This window comes from Pteropus vampyrus, unplaced genomic scaffold (genome assembly GCF_000151845.1).
Source record: "Pteropus vampyrus isolate Shadow unplaced genomic scaffold, Pvam_2.0 Scaffold48, whole genome shotgun sequence".
NCBI lineage: Eukaryota > Metazoa > Chordata > Mammalia > Chiroptera > Pteropodidae > Pteropus > Pteropus vampyrus.
The window spans coordinates 7068298-7080743 of record NW_011888829.1 but is presented as its reverse complement, the minus strand read 5'-3'; the positions used below and the strand labels follow the sequence as shown (position 1 = coordinate 7080743).

Sequence of the window (12446 nt, the reverse complement as noted above, 5' to 3'; positions counted from 1 at the left end):
TTTTAGGGTGCCATGAAATCAAACTGATTATCCTTCCCACGGTAGAGAAGGGGGACCCAGAAGATCTGGAAGGTATTCTCTGCCATGGTTTGGGTTCAAGCAGCGGTTCAAGCAGTCAGCAGACACGACCAGGCTGGAACCTAGATCTTCCATCATCTCCTGCTGCTTCCTGCACAGATTCTCGGGACACTTGAGAAAAAAATCCACTGTCACAGCTTTCATTTTCACTGTATTTACTAGATGCTTTGTGCAATGTGCTTTAATCTTCCTAATAGCCCAGGGAGACACATAAATTTACTCACCCCATTTTATTGTTGAGGCCACTGAGGCCGCAGAGGCTTGCTTCAGGTCACACGGCAGGGAAAGAAAGCTGTCAGGATGTGAACCCAGGTAGCCAGTGTGGACAGCTGGTTTGTTGAATCCCCTTTCTTTTCTTTTTTTTGGGAAGTTTGGCAAAATTTGTCTGACTTCATGGCTATTATTTTCTAATCTGTTCATTCTTCGCTCTGGCTTAGGGGAACACAACTGTGATGGCCGCTATCTCTTACTTTCAGCTGGACCTTGAATACAAATGCCCCAGATTCTTTCACAAAGACTCTGTAAGCCGCACCCCATGAGAGCTTCCTGAGCAGACATACTATCCCTCCAATCTAGTTTCAGTGGATAAAACGGAACCAACTTCGTCGCAACTCCACCCACCCCCCCACATCCTTCCCTCATAAACTAACCACGGAGTGGAGGCCAGCGGCCTGTCCAGTGTCTGTCAGAGTCCTGAACACTTCTTTTTCCCCACCTCAGGCCCAGCAGCAGCCATAGAAACCTGTGCTGGCTGTCAGCCAAATGAATAAAATCCCTACCTTCGCTTAAAAGGCAGGGGAGGAGAGTGGAGAGCTTACCTCTGAATTGCAATGTTACTAGGACACAGTTTGCTGTAATAATACCAATTAACATCTCTCCCTACTTAATAGTTTCTAGTACAGGGTAAAAATAGCAATGCACGTGGTGCCGAGATGCGAAAAGTAACAATGGGAATATGCGCTGGAAGAGCCTGGCTCTAGCTCACCTTGGAAGGAGGGTGAGATGCGCGAGAAGATGATGGAAGGTTTAGGAGGGGGCAGCAGAGGACCCGCTAGAATTCAGGGCCTTTCTTCATCTTGCTCTGCTTCCGACCCGAGCTGCCAGATGTGCCAGTTGAAGGCACCTGTGGAATAGTGAATGTGGTACTGGTCTCTGAATCAGAGCTCCCGCCACTAACTAGTTTTGTGACCTCGCTTGAGTCAGGTGGCCTCTCTAAGCCGATTCCTTATCTGCAAAAGGACAATCGAGATTCTCAGCACCCACGTCTCAGGCAGGTGTGCCGTTCAAGTGCAGGAACACAGGAAAGGACTTTGCAAACGATCCTGTGTGATTCAAATGTTAGAAGAGGTCCCTAAGGATCTGGCAGCAGTATTGACGTCGAGGACACTGGCCAATACCTTTACTGATTACCAAAATGAGGACTGGCCGTCACTCAGAGCCTGAGGCAGTCCTAGGGAGCCCAGGTGACAGCTACTGTGAGGCTGTGATGGTGAAGCATTGAAAGGTCCCATTCTTCTCATTCTCTTATACAGATACCTCTCCAGTTTCCCAGGCCTCACCCCAGGAACACAGGACACACAGCCCACATATCAGGATGATTTCATGGTTCACTTGTGTCGGGCGGGGGCTTCCAGCTAAACTCAGCAGGGCTCCGTGAGCTCCATGGGGTGTCTAGGAGCCTTGCAGGAGGTGGGGGCGTTGGGAAGACAAGGGGAAGCTCTGAAACCACTTCCCTCTTCCCCTCACCAACCCCAACCATCAACTTCAACCTGACTTGATTTTTTATCAGTTTTATGTTTGATTTCCATAGAAGATGTTATTTGAGGAAAAAGTTCTGTGTCTAAAGGCTTCAAAATCTCTGCTTTAGAGGCTTGTAAGAATCACGATCGAAGTTCAGGGAAAGAGGATGTGGGCCTTCGAATGCTGCAAAGTTACCTATGGGCCTCTTCCCGCACACAAATAATGGCAATATTTTCTTATCGAGAGAATGTAGTCCAGCAGTAATGCCCTATGCAGTTTCTCCAGGCACATGGCACTGTACCCGTGGACAAGGAATTGTCCTGTTCACAGAAAAAGCCTTTCTTCCTTTCTCATGTCCTGGGGTTCCAGGGTCATGGGGCCAGGAGGGTCGGCTCAGGCTGGATGAGCCCAAATGAGCAAGGAGTGATCACAGACTTGGACGGGACCTGGGCAGAAGTTTGGGGGAAGGAAAAGAAGCAGAAAGACCGAGAGGGTCAAGCCTCCCCCTGTGGAGCTGGAGCAGAGAGGGGCTGGAAGGACACCCATCAGCCCATCTGCTTCTTTTAAAACTGTACATTTTAAAAAGAGAAGGTTCAGTAAGCAGAGATGCCAGCTTAGAGCTAGAGAGCATCCCCTTCAAAGGTGTAGAAAGCACATGAGCAAAAACAGGCCCCTGTTCCAGGTGCCCACATGGGCCGGGGGACCTGACTTCAGCCTGGGAAACCTCAGAGGTCAGAGAGTAGAAACCACTTGGCCCAGCTTCTCCCCCGGGACATGGAAAAGCTTGAAGCCATTAACCAGATAGGTAGGAGCAGTCACTTAGCAAGCTCGAGATATGCGTTGGCCAGAGAAGCCTGGATAAGCTCCCTCTGCAAAGAGCCCCATGGAGTTCAGCCTCATTAACTGAGGAGCATGGGTGGGTAACTGAGGCCTCCAAGGTGACAGCAGGATGTGAGCAGGATGTGAAGAGCACCCCAAAAGCAACCTTTTTCAGATGTCACCCCCTCCCTTAGGGTCATTCGCCCCATTTCTTTCCCTGATGGCTCCATTTCCTTCCTCGTTAAATTTGGTGACCATTTTCTAAGCTGTGCTCTTTTAGTAGATGAAAGGGAAGTTGCTGGTAACAAGAAGCCTAAAGAAGTTTGTCCACAGAGGCAGTTGCCTGTCCAGAGGCAGTTGCCTGGCTTTCTGAGCGATCAGCAGGAGACTCCTGCTGGGGGCAAGTCACCTGTCAGGAATGTGTTTTAACCTCTTAGAGAGACTTGCACTGTCACCACCTCTTAGCTGGTCAGCAGCAGCAGCAGCAAGTCCCTAAACAGCCCTGTCAGGTAAAAGTCCCACTACTTGTTTCACACATGGAAAAGCTGCAAGACAGCCCGAGACATTGTTGGTGAGGAAGGGGATCGAAATCCCACAGGCCCTGATTTGCCTGCCGGCTCGCTTGCCTCCTGATTCGTCAAGGAAGTAAACAAGGGAAGGCGCTCCGGCCCCCATCCCTGGAGTCATCCCCATAGCTTTGCAGAGTGGCCAGTTTGGGGGCCAAAAGAGGTGTGAGGTTCACCGACCTACCATGGGGAGGGCACGGGCTCGCATTATTTTTCCAGAGCTGAGTCATTCACACACGCTTGTGGCCAAGGTGACCCATTAGGCAAGAGCTCAGGGTTCTGCCTGAGGCCACCGGCCACCATCGTTGTTTGCTGTCCCACTGCAGGGGGCATGAGAAAGGCCTCCCTACCCTACTTCAGCCAACTTATCCCACTGCTCTGAAAACTGGCTCACTCATAGGCTGCTCGCCCCCAAAACGGGTTCGCTGCATACGCGCGTTTTCTGGGAAATTAGCACACAGGGAGGCCAATGTAACTGCCCAAGATCACGAAATGTACGAGCGAGCGGTGAACCACGGACTCAGACTCTCAGTCTGTTCCCATGACGTGGTGGCCCCGGGGAGCACTGCCGCACGCACCCTCCGGGGTGTGGGAGGGCACTGCTTCCGAGACTTGCCGATACTTTCGACAATCTCATCATTCAGGGTAGCTGTGTCCAAGTGGTGAAATATGCCACCCCTGGACCACAGCACTTCTGAGGAATACAGCCTCTGGGCAGTGGGACCATGGCTGGCTCACTTCAGCGTGCCAATGTCCCACTACGCGTGGTTAAAATGTTCCAAATCTATCAAACTTAATGAGACACCTGTCTCCTCTAACGCCATCAGAGGTGATTACACATGGCCCTCACACACTCATACTCACACTTACACATCCAGACTCCAGCTGGCTCACTGGCTGGTTCCCAGGTATACCTGGGTGTGCTCCCTGATGAATTCTGGTGTGACCGAGCTGGTAAAGCCCCTCCTAGTTCTCAACCCTCTGGAAAAAGTGGCAGAAAACTCTAATTTGGTATCAACTGAGCCTAAGATATAAGTTCAAAGCAATTAAAACAGAGATAGGAAAATCTTTATACTCAACCTATAATGCTTTAAATGACTGATACATGCACATATGGTATCGTTGAAAACTTATAATTCACATTTAGGAGACCAGAAATTGTCCCTGCTTATCATTTTGTAAACCGATGTTAATACTAAAACACATCATGCACATTCTACACAGATAATTTTTCCTAATAGTGTTATTAGTTTGCACACTCCCAGTGAACTCTGAAGGAAAAAAAAAAAAAAATCTCATCTCAGCAATCCAGAGGGCTGAGGTCAGACGGGGAAGTCCTGGCCTTACGGTGAAAAAAACAGAACAGACAATGCGCCTAGTGTCCCTCTCCATGCTCGCTGTCCGGTGACTTCTCTCCCTCTTCCTGCAGAAGTAGGAGAGGGAGAACGAGATGAGAAGCAAGGCAGAGGAGTGTGTGACAGTAAGTCATCAAAAATGGCCAACAGGTCCTCCTCAGCTTTTCCAGGAACAATCCCCCGCCACCCCCGCCCCCGGCCCCGCCTCACACACACACACAAACACTATATTTAGGCACATACTGTTACACACACATTTGAAGAAAAAAGGAATTATATAACACATCAGCTGTTCCTTTTCACAAGCCCAGTGGAGATCAATCCTGTAAGTATGGATGCCTGTGGGAGAGTCCAGGGATTCTTCAAGCGGTGAGAGGAAAGACGCTCTCTCTCTGAGGCCCGGGACACAGGCCCCGGGATGCTCAGAAGCTTCCAGCATGGAGGGCTACCCACAATGTTAGCTCCAAGTGTTTCCTTTCTGGAACCTCAGACTCCCTGTGTGCCCCAACCTCTCCCCTGCGCAAAGCTGAGCATTTGGTGGTGAAGCCAAAATGAGCTCTAAAATGCACGCGGGGTGAAAAAATGTCTTTTATGGTAACAAAGCGCCCAGCACATAGTAGCTGCTCACTTTTTCTCATCTTCCATCCTCTCCTTTCCCTCCTGAAGAGGCCCTGACCGATTAAGCAGTGATTTCGACCTTTGTGGAGGAGCCAGCTTCTGCTGATGGTCATGCGAGTGGGGTCAATCTGATCGCACGAGCCTTTAAAAGTGGAGACCCTCTCCTAGCTGTGGTTAGTAGGTGACGAGACTACAGATGAAGGGTCAGAGAGATGCAAAGTGGCGGCTTCGAAAGTGGAGAAAGGGCCCGTGAACCAAGGAATGTGGGCAGCCTCTGAGAGCTGGAAAAGGCAACGAAACAGATTCTCCCCTAGAACCTCCAGAAAAGAATGAAGCCCTGCTGGTTCTTGATTTTAGCCCACTGAGACCCGTGTCAGACTTCTGACCTCCGCAACTATCAGACAGTAAATCTCTGTTCTTTTTAAGTAAGTTTGTGGTCATCTGTGACAGCAGCAACAGGAAACTAATACACAGCTAGACCCTGGCAAGATGTCTGTCACTCCCTCCCTTTATCCCTCCAGGGCCAACTTCTCTGAAGGTGCTCCTGGCTGAGTCCTCCCAGCAGGAAAGTTCTTCCCCTCAACTGTTACTTCTGTGGAACACCTTGGCCCAGCCTCCTTGACGGGACAGCAGCAGCCCCGTCCTGTCGTCCACTTTCCATTGGCCCTGGTTCCTTAACGGGACCTCCATGTCTCGTTTCTAGTTCCTGGGACCCTTCGAGTTCCAAGCTCATTTGTCCGAACGATAGACCACAGACCGGTGGGGGAGAGGCTCTTTTAGGCTGTGGTACCCAACTTTTCTCACATCCCTAGAGGTGGGCTTGCAAAAGACCAACCGTCAGTGCTTGCGATGCAAGACACGCAAGGGCAAACGAAGATGTGGCAAGCCACTTCTCAGCCGGTCTGGACACACTCTCTACACTGGTTTTTACGTTGGTCTTTTAAGCCTCCAAGACCAAAGTGGGGTTTTGGTGATGAAAGCAAATCTTTACAATAGAGAACCTGGGAAGCTGAAAGGGGAGAGGTATAAACCGTCAGAGAAGAAACCCCCTCTCCGTGGATAGCCGTAGCGGCGGGATCTGGGGCACACTGTTGACTCTCCCCTAGCCAACCAGCTCCCAAGCCTGCCAGGGGCCCTGGAATCCAGTCTGGGCTGTCAGCAAAGGCAAATTTAGCAACAATGATCTCATCTTGCAGAACAGCCCCAGGGCCTCAGAGCGCTCTGGGCAACATCACTTTGACAAGTTGGAAAATGGACGTCACCATTGGTCCCATAATGTAGGTGGAGGCACAGAAATCCTCAGCTCACCAATGAGGAGCGGGTGCAGGTGACGGCCAGGATGAGGTGGCAGGTAGCAGGCTGGGTGAGGCCTGGGGCCTGCCACCCTGCTCTCCCCTGGGCCCTAGAGACCCTGGGTTTGGTGAGCTGGTGTTTTAAGGCAAGTCTGCAGATACCAACATGCTTAGTTTGAAATGAGTGGCAAGCAGTTACAAACATTCTAATTGGGAGGTGATGCTTATGTCCCTGTGAACCTTCCCTCGTGCTTACGCCAGGACATTACGTGACAGAGTATTTATAAATGTAGCAGCAGGCAGAAGGTGGGGGAGGGCTGAGCTCATTCCCTCTGTTGTTTACTGCAAATAATACCGAAGCCCTGCAGAAAGCGGGGTGGGGTGACTGTCACTTGTCCCTCGAAGTGAGTCAGTGGCAGAGAAGAATGAGAATTAGTCACCAAGTGCAAGCCCAAATTCCTGCTCCTGGATCAAGCCACCTCTCTATGGCCCTGCAGTTGATTTTCTGGCTTATCTTAGCCGGAGACTTTTGCTGGTCAGTTCCCCTGAGGATTTTTCAGTGTGTTTCATGGTCAGATTCTCCTTCATGCTTTGGAGCAAAGAGATCACAGTGGCTCCTCCAATGCTGCCCAGAAGTCACAGGAGGGCAGCGGCAGACATGTCTTTGGCTGGGATGGGGACCCCTGGCTCCTGCTTCTGCAGCCAGTGGACAGGGCCGCACGAAATTTCCTGATGGAGGGAGGCACAGAAATACTAAGGAGAATGGTCTCGGTACCTCTTAAACAGAAGAAAATACATTTCTAAATAGGAAATAAACACGGATACTTCTAGAAGGTTGGACTCACAAAAAAGAGGTCCATATCACACTGCTAAAGGTGACGGTGAATAAATGTTGTCTCATAAGAAAAGCCGAGTTTACATCCAAGGGTGGAGCTGTATGTAGTTCCATGTCAGATTCAATCGTGTTAGAGACGATCAACTCCCGGAGAGCCAGGGCTGGGAGTCTGAGAAATTCCTTACTGGGGAGTGCCAAAGGGACCTAATGAGGAACTCTCAGAGGAATAAATCAAAGCGTACTGAGAATTTTGGGTGACCACCAAAATAAAATCTCTTCTGCCAAAGACAGCAAAGCATCATTGTGGCCGAAGAAAGGCAAGTTCTGTAAGCAACTTAGAACAGAACTGGAAGCATCTCTTTTAAGATGTTAGAAAAGGCTGCAAAGAGAAACTGTAAGACAAGACAAGAAGCAGGTGTGAGGGCTACACAGCAGGAGGATAGAGCCAAGGGAGCAGATAATCCTCAGAGGGGTCCGACCCAGAGCCCTGGGCCACATCCCATTACACGCACCCATGCACACACACGTGCACACGCGCCTGCAGCTCTGGGGTATTTGGAGAAGAAACAAAATGAGTTTGGAGAGTGAACCATTTATCCTGAAGAGGCAAAATGAGTTTTTGTTTTTCGTTCCTGCCGTCCTTTTAATTAAAATTTAGCTCATAAATCAAAGACCTTGTTTCTAGGCTGCAGGAGGTGGCAGGAGGGTGCCTGAGCTTTTCAGAGCTGAATGCACCCTGAGTGTGCCCCCTTCTCTCACCCAGGTTATTCACCCCAGTTACAGCACCTCACATGTCATGGGAGCTGAGTGAGTAGCCAGGATTGGCCCAGCTGACTTACATCTCTAATCTCTCTTATTGGGCTTCCTGAAGCTCTTCCAGAGGGATCTTGAGTGTGTATGCACACACGCATACACAGAGTTGAATCCCACGAGGACTGGTTAGTGCACCTTTTTGGAGCATCTGAGGTTTCCCCTGGAGACAGACCCTCACCTCTGGAGACCTTCCACACTCACTGCCTGGGTTCACGTGGGTGTTTACATCCATGGAGTTCGAAGACTCTTCTTAGAAGCTTACTAAACACAGAAAGTCACGTGATCCTCACCATGTCCTTAATTTTCATCAGTTTTTTCCTCCTACCGAATCAAGGAATGCTCTACAGATGTGAAGGGCTCACTCATAAGAGAGGTGGAGTGCGTGTACATTAATATGCTTGTTGTTCAAAAGGTGAAATATGTGTGGATAAACAATTTGTCCAAAATCAGAAGTGCAGCCAGCAACAAAGCTGAGATTTCCTGGCTGTCAGTTCCAACTCTTCATGTAACAGGCAGGTCTGCTTCTTAACAGTTTAGTGTCTGGGCAACCCCAGACACAGACCTGGGCAGACACTTGGTCGTGAAGGTGGCAGGGAGGCCTAGACCCAGAGGAGAGAAGCAGCGGCATATCACTGAATGGCTCCCTTTGCTACTTCTCGCCTTCCTCTGGCTTCAGAGAATGGTTGCCATGACCACTGAGGAAGGATATTGTTTCCCCATTTTTAAGCTGCTCATTACCTAAGCATCTTAAAGTACCTTGTGTACCCACAACTCACATGCCTTCCTACTTTGGGGGAGAAAAGGGGACGAAGAGAGGGAATCCCCTTTAAGAAAGGGAATAAAGAGAGAGTTTTATTTTAGCTTCCTGTCCAGGATCTACCCATGATGCCATGGACCTCTCCTTCCCTATCTCCCCACCCCTACCCCACCCCAACGCAGCTACCCTCCTCTGCTCCTGCCCCAAACAGAGAAAGAGTCCAGACAAAAACAAAGGTCAAAGAAGATGCAAAGGTCCCCTTCCCCCTGTCCCCAGACCCAAGTCCCTCAAAAAACAAATTTAAAGCAGAGAGATTAAATTATCACTAAGCTAATTATGGGAATCACACTTAGGCCGGCTGCCGGGAAGCGAGGTCAGCAGGCAAGAGGCATTAAAATTACAGGCAGATGCAAGAAGCACTTAAAAAAGCAACTGGGAGACTCATTATTCCCCACCCTACACACTCGCGCACACACATACACTCACGCATGGAAGAGGAAGAAACCATTCTGACGTCTGAGGCACTGTCCATCTAGGCAATAGTGAGAGCATTTGACAGCTAAATAGCTTCACCCTGTCATCATCCTGAAGTTAAAGTGGGTGAATCAGAGGTAAACTGATTAGAAGGTGTGCTGCTAATTTCCCAGAGAGAACACAAGGGAGGGGGAGCTCAGTCCAAGAGGGCAGAGCGCAGAGGGCAGCAGCCCCAGGCTGGAGTGCAAAGGGCCTGGCTCCTAAGTGTGCATGTGTGAGCGTGCACCGGTATGCATGGAGATGAGGCACACCTGCACATTTAAGATGCGAGTGTGTGTGTATGTGTGAGAGGGGCACACAGTCACGCTCGTGTGCTATACGTCTCATCTACCTGAAAACAGAAGATGAAGAGTTTAGAAAGGATAAGGAGACCCCTCCTAGCATATTTGCAATAGTTCGACTCCTTATGAGCTTTCTGTGGTTGTCAAGGCCCTCACGATGGCTGCCACCAGCTCAGCCGTGAACATTCATATCATTTTGTGTAGTTAGGGATGCTCAACGATTCCTTTTGCATCATTGATATGATGCAAGTTTAAGACAGGGGGGCTCCAAACTGGCAGTCTACAAGGGGAGTTTGAGAGCTAAAAATCAATGATTCTCAAACTGATCTGCGGGATCACACTGTCCCTTAAGTCACCAAATTTATAAAGAAATGGAGCCAGAGCTGCCTTGGGACTTACTACCGAATAGTTACCCTTGGCAGACTGGTCAGGATAACACATGTGAGTGGATTATCACAAAGTAAAAATCCAATGCTACATAATGACGGGAAGAAAAGGGCAAGAGCTGAGAGGGTAAACGAAACATAGGGAAAGTAGGTACAGGATTGAGAGAGTAGCCCAAAAGCTCAGGTTGAGGGGAGAGGTATTGAGAACGAGGAACAGAGTTCGGCAGACTGGTGGGGATAGGTGCTCAAAATGACAAGGGTCGTAAGGAGATGTTATAATCAGATCCTCAGCTCCAGAGGGCTTGCACAGCAGTTAAGGAATATGACTAAGTAGAAGCAGCCATCCTCCAAATGAGTAACGACAGGGACCCTAGTTAACCTGCAACTGGAAAAATAATCAAGAACCACTATACACAGTTCCACAGGCTGTTGGGAGGCAGAATCCTAGTGAGAACCCAAAAGACAGAAATGGCTGAATGTGTCCCAGGAGGCGGGTCAGTGGTAAGTGGAAAAGCACAGCTTGTCTTTTCCCTGGGACACCTCCCACCCCTCCTCAAGACCACCACCCAGTCTGCTGGGGGATCTGGGCTCCAGCACAACTGCTCATCAGGAAGGAAATGGCCGGGAAAATCGCCGGTGCAGGGAGGTTGCTGATGTGAGAACTGCCATGTGTAGGTGGAAATCCCACTGTCTCTCAGGTGGGAAACTCTTCCTTGGTATTTAAATTTAGCCAGGGCCCTTGAAGACTCAAAACATGCAGGGCCCTGGCTGAAGGCTGAGCTGGAGGGCCTGCGTCCTCAGTGTGGCTGGGCTGTTTACATGTGCAGCCACAGGCGGGGGGCCATAGAAGGCTCGATGAGGTGATCTCTTTTTTTTTTTTTTTTTTTAACTACAAGAGTTGAGAGGATTAGAGCTGTTTCAGGAAGAAAAACCTGGTGCAATTTATAGAACCATTAAAGAGGGGGGCACCTAGAGACCAGGAAACCAGTTACAACCTTCCAAGCTCTGGGGCCCTGAGCCAGAGCAGGGGCAGAGGGCATGAAAGGAAGGTTCTGGCAGACAGGTATGCTGGCCGGGTATATCATCCTCTCATGATGTGGAGGCAAGATTTACTCATAACTCCAGAGCAAAGCCTCAGGTGGAGTCCATGATACTATCATGTAAATGAGTCAAAGGGCAGGCCTTAGATCAAATCATGTGACCTCTGATGAGTTGCTCATCAGAGGTCACATGATAAGATGGAGGTTGTAGTATTTACCCTGAAAAAAAAAAAATGTTGAGGATTACATGAGATCATCGATGTACATAACACACATAAAACACCTGGAACAGTGCCTGGTACCTACTAGGTACAAAGCACAGTCGTCTTCCCATCTTCTCTTTCAGATCGCTAGGAAAATGACCCCCTCCCTAGGGAGCAAGGTGAGTCCCAGAGGAGGCCAGAGTCAGGAGGCTTGGATTCTCCATGGCCATGCAGAGCTCTCATCAGTCATCGGTTCAAAATCTAAATCTCTCTCATCCACCATCATAACCTACCATCTCCCTAAGATTAAAAGAGCACCGGGCCCGCCTACCCCATGCTCCTAGGCCTCCTGCTGAGGACAGCTCCCCATCTAATGGCCCTGTGGGTGTGGCCGGCCACTTTACCCTTCCTGTTCATCCTCTGGATTCTCCAACATGTCTGCACAATCAAAACCTCAGGGAGCCGTAAGACAGGACTCAATGCGTGGGCCACTTTTGTCCCCTGGCAGGGCTGTGCCCCTTGCCACACCACTAAAAGCTTCAAGTTTAAGAATATTTGGTTGAGGGGCCCTCAATGGCAAAAACAAAGCCCTAATGTGGCAGGCGGCCTCCAAAATTACCTCAAAGACCCTCACCTCCTGGTATTTAAGCCCTTGCAGAAGCTCCTCTCCCCAGGTGTGGGCTGGACCATGGGACTGACTTCTAATGAATACAATACAGCAAAAGTGATGGGATGTCACTTCTGAAATTAAATTTCAAAAAGGCTGTGGATTTCATCTTGCAGGCCCTTTCTTATCCTGCCTGTTGTGTGTGTGTCTCTCTCTCTCTCCTGCCATGTTCTGTGAGTAGCTGTAATGGAGAGGCCCACTTGGCAAGAGACCTATGTCTCCAGTGAGGACCTGAGGCCTGCCTCTAGCCACGTGTGTGATACCGGAAGTGGATCCTCCCCCACTTCAGCCTTGAGCCCGGAGGTCACTGCACCCCCAGCTGACACCTTGACTGCGGTCCATGAGCAACCCTGAGTCAGAGGACCCAGCTAAGCCACGCCTGGATTCTTGACTCACAGAGACTATAAGACAATAAATGTCGTCTTGAGCCTCTATGTTTTGGGATAATTTGTTACACGGCAA

The 12446-nt window shown here is 49.7% G+C and overlaps 1 protein-coding gene across 7 annotated transcripts in view; it reads right to left on the bottom strand.

Moving 5' to 3' along the window:
* Positions 1-12446, bottom strand: part of LOC105291646 (plexin-A4-like) — a 331962-nt gene that overhangs the window by 220009 nt on the left and 99507 nt on the right. The window contains exon 4 of one of the 7 annotated variants that reach the window (XM_011359543.2): positions 6979-7197. The exons of the other annotated variants lie outside the window; for them this stretch is intronic. Coding sequence (XP_011357845.1) covers positions 7105-7197 — 93 coding nt within the window. The 3' untranslated portion in view covers positions 6979-7104. Of the gene's footprint in view, positions 1-6978; positions 7198-12446 lie in introns of those variants that run through there. 7 annotated transcript variants of the gene reach the window in all.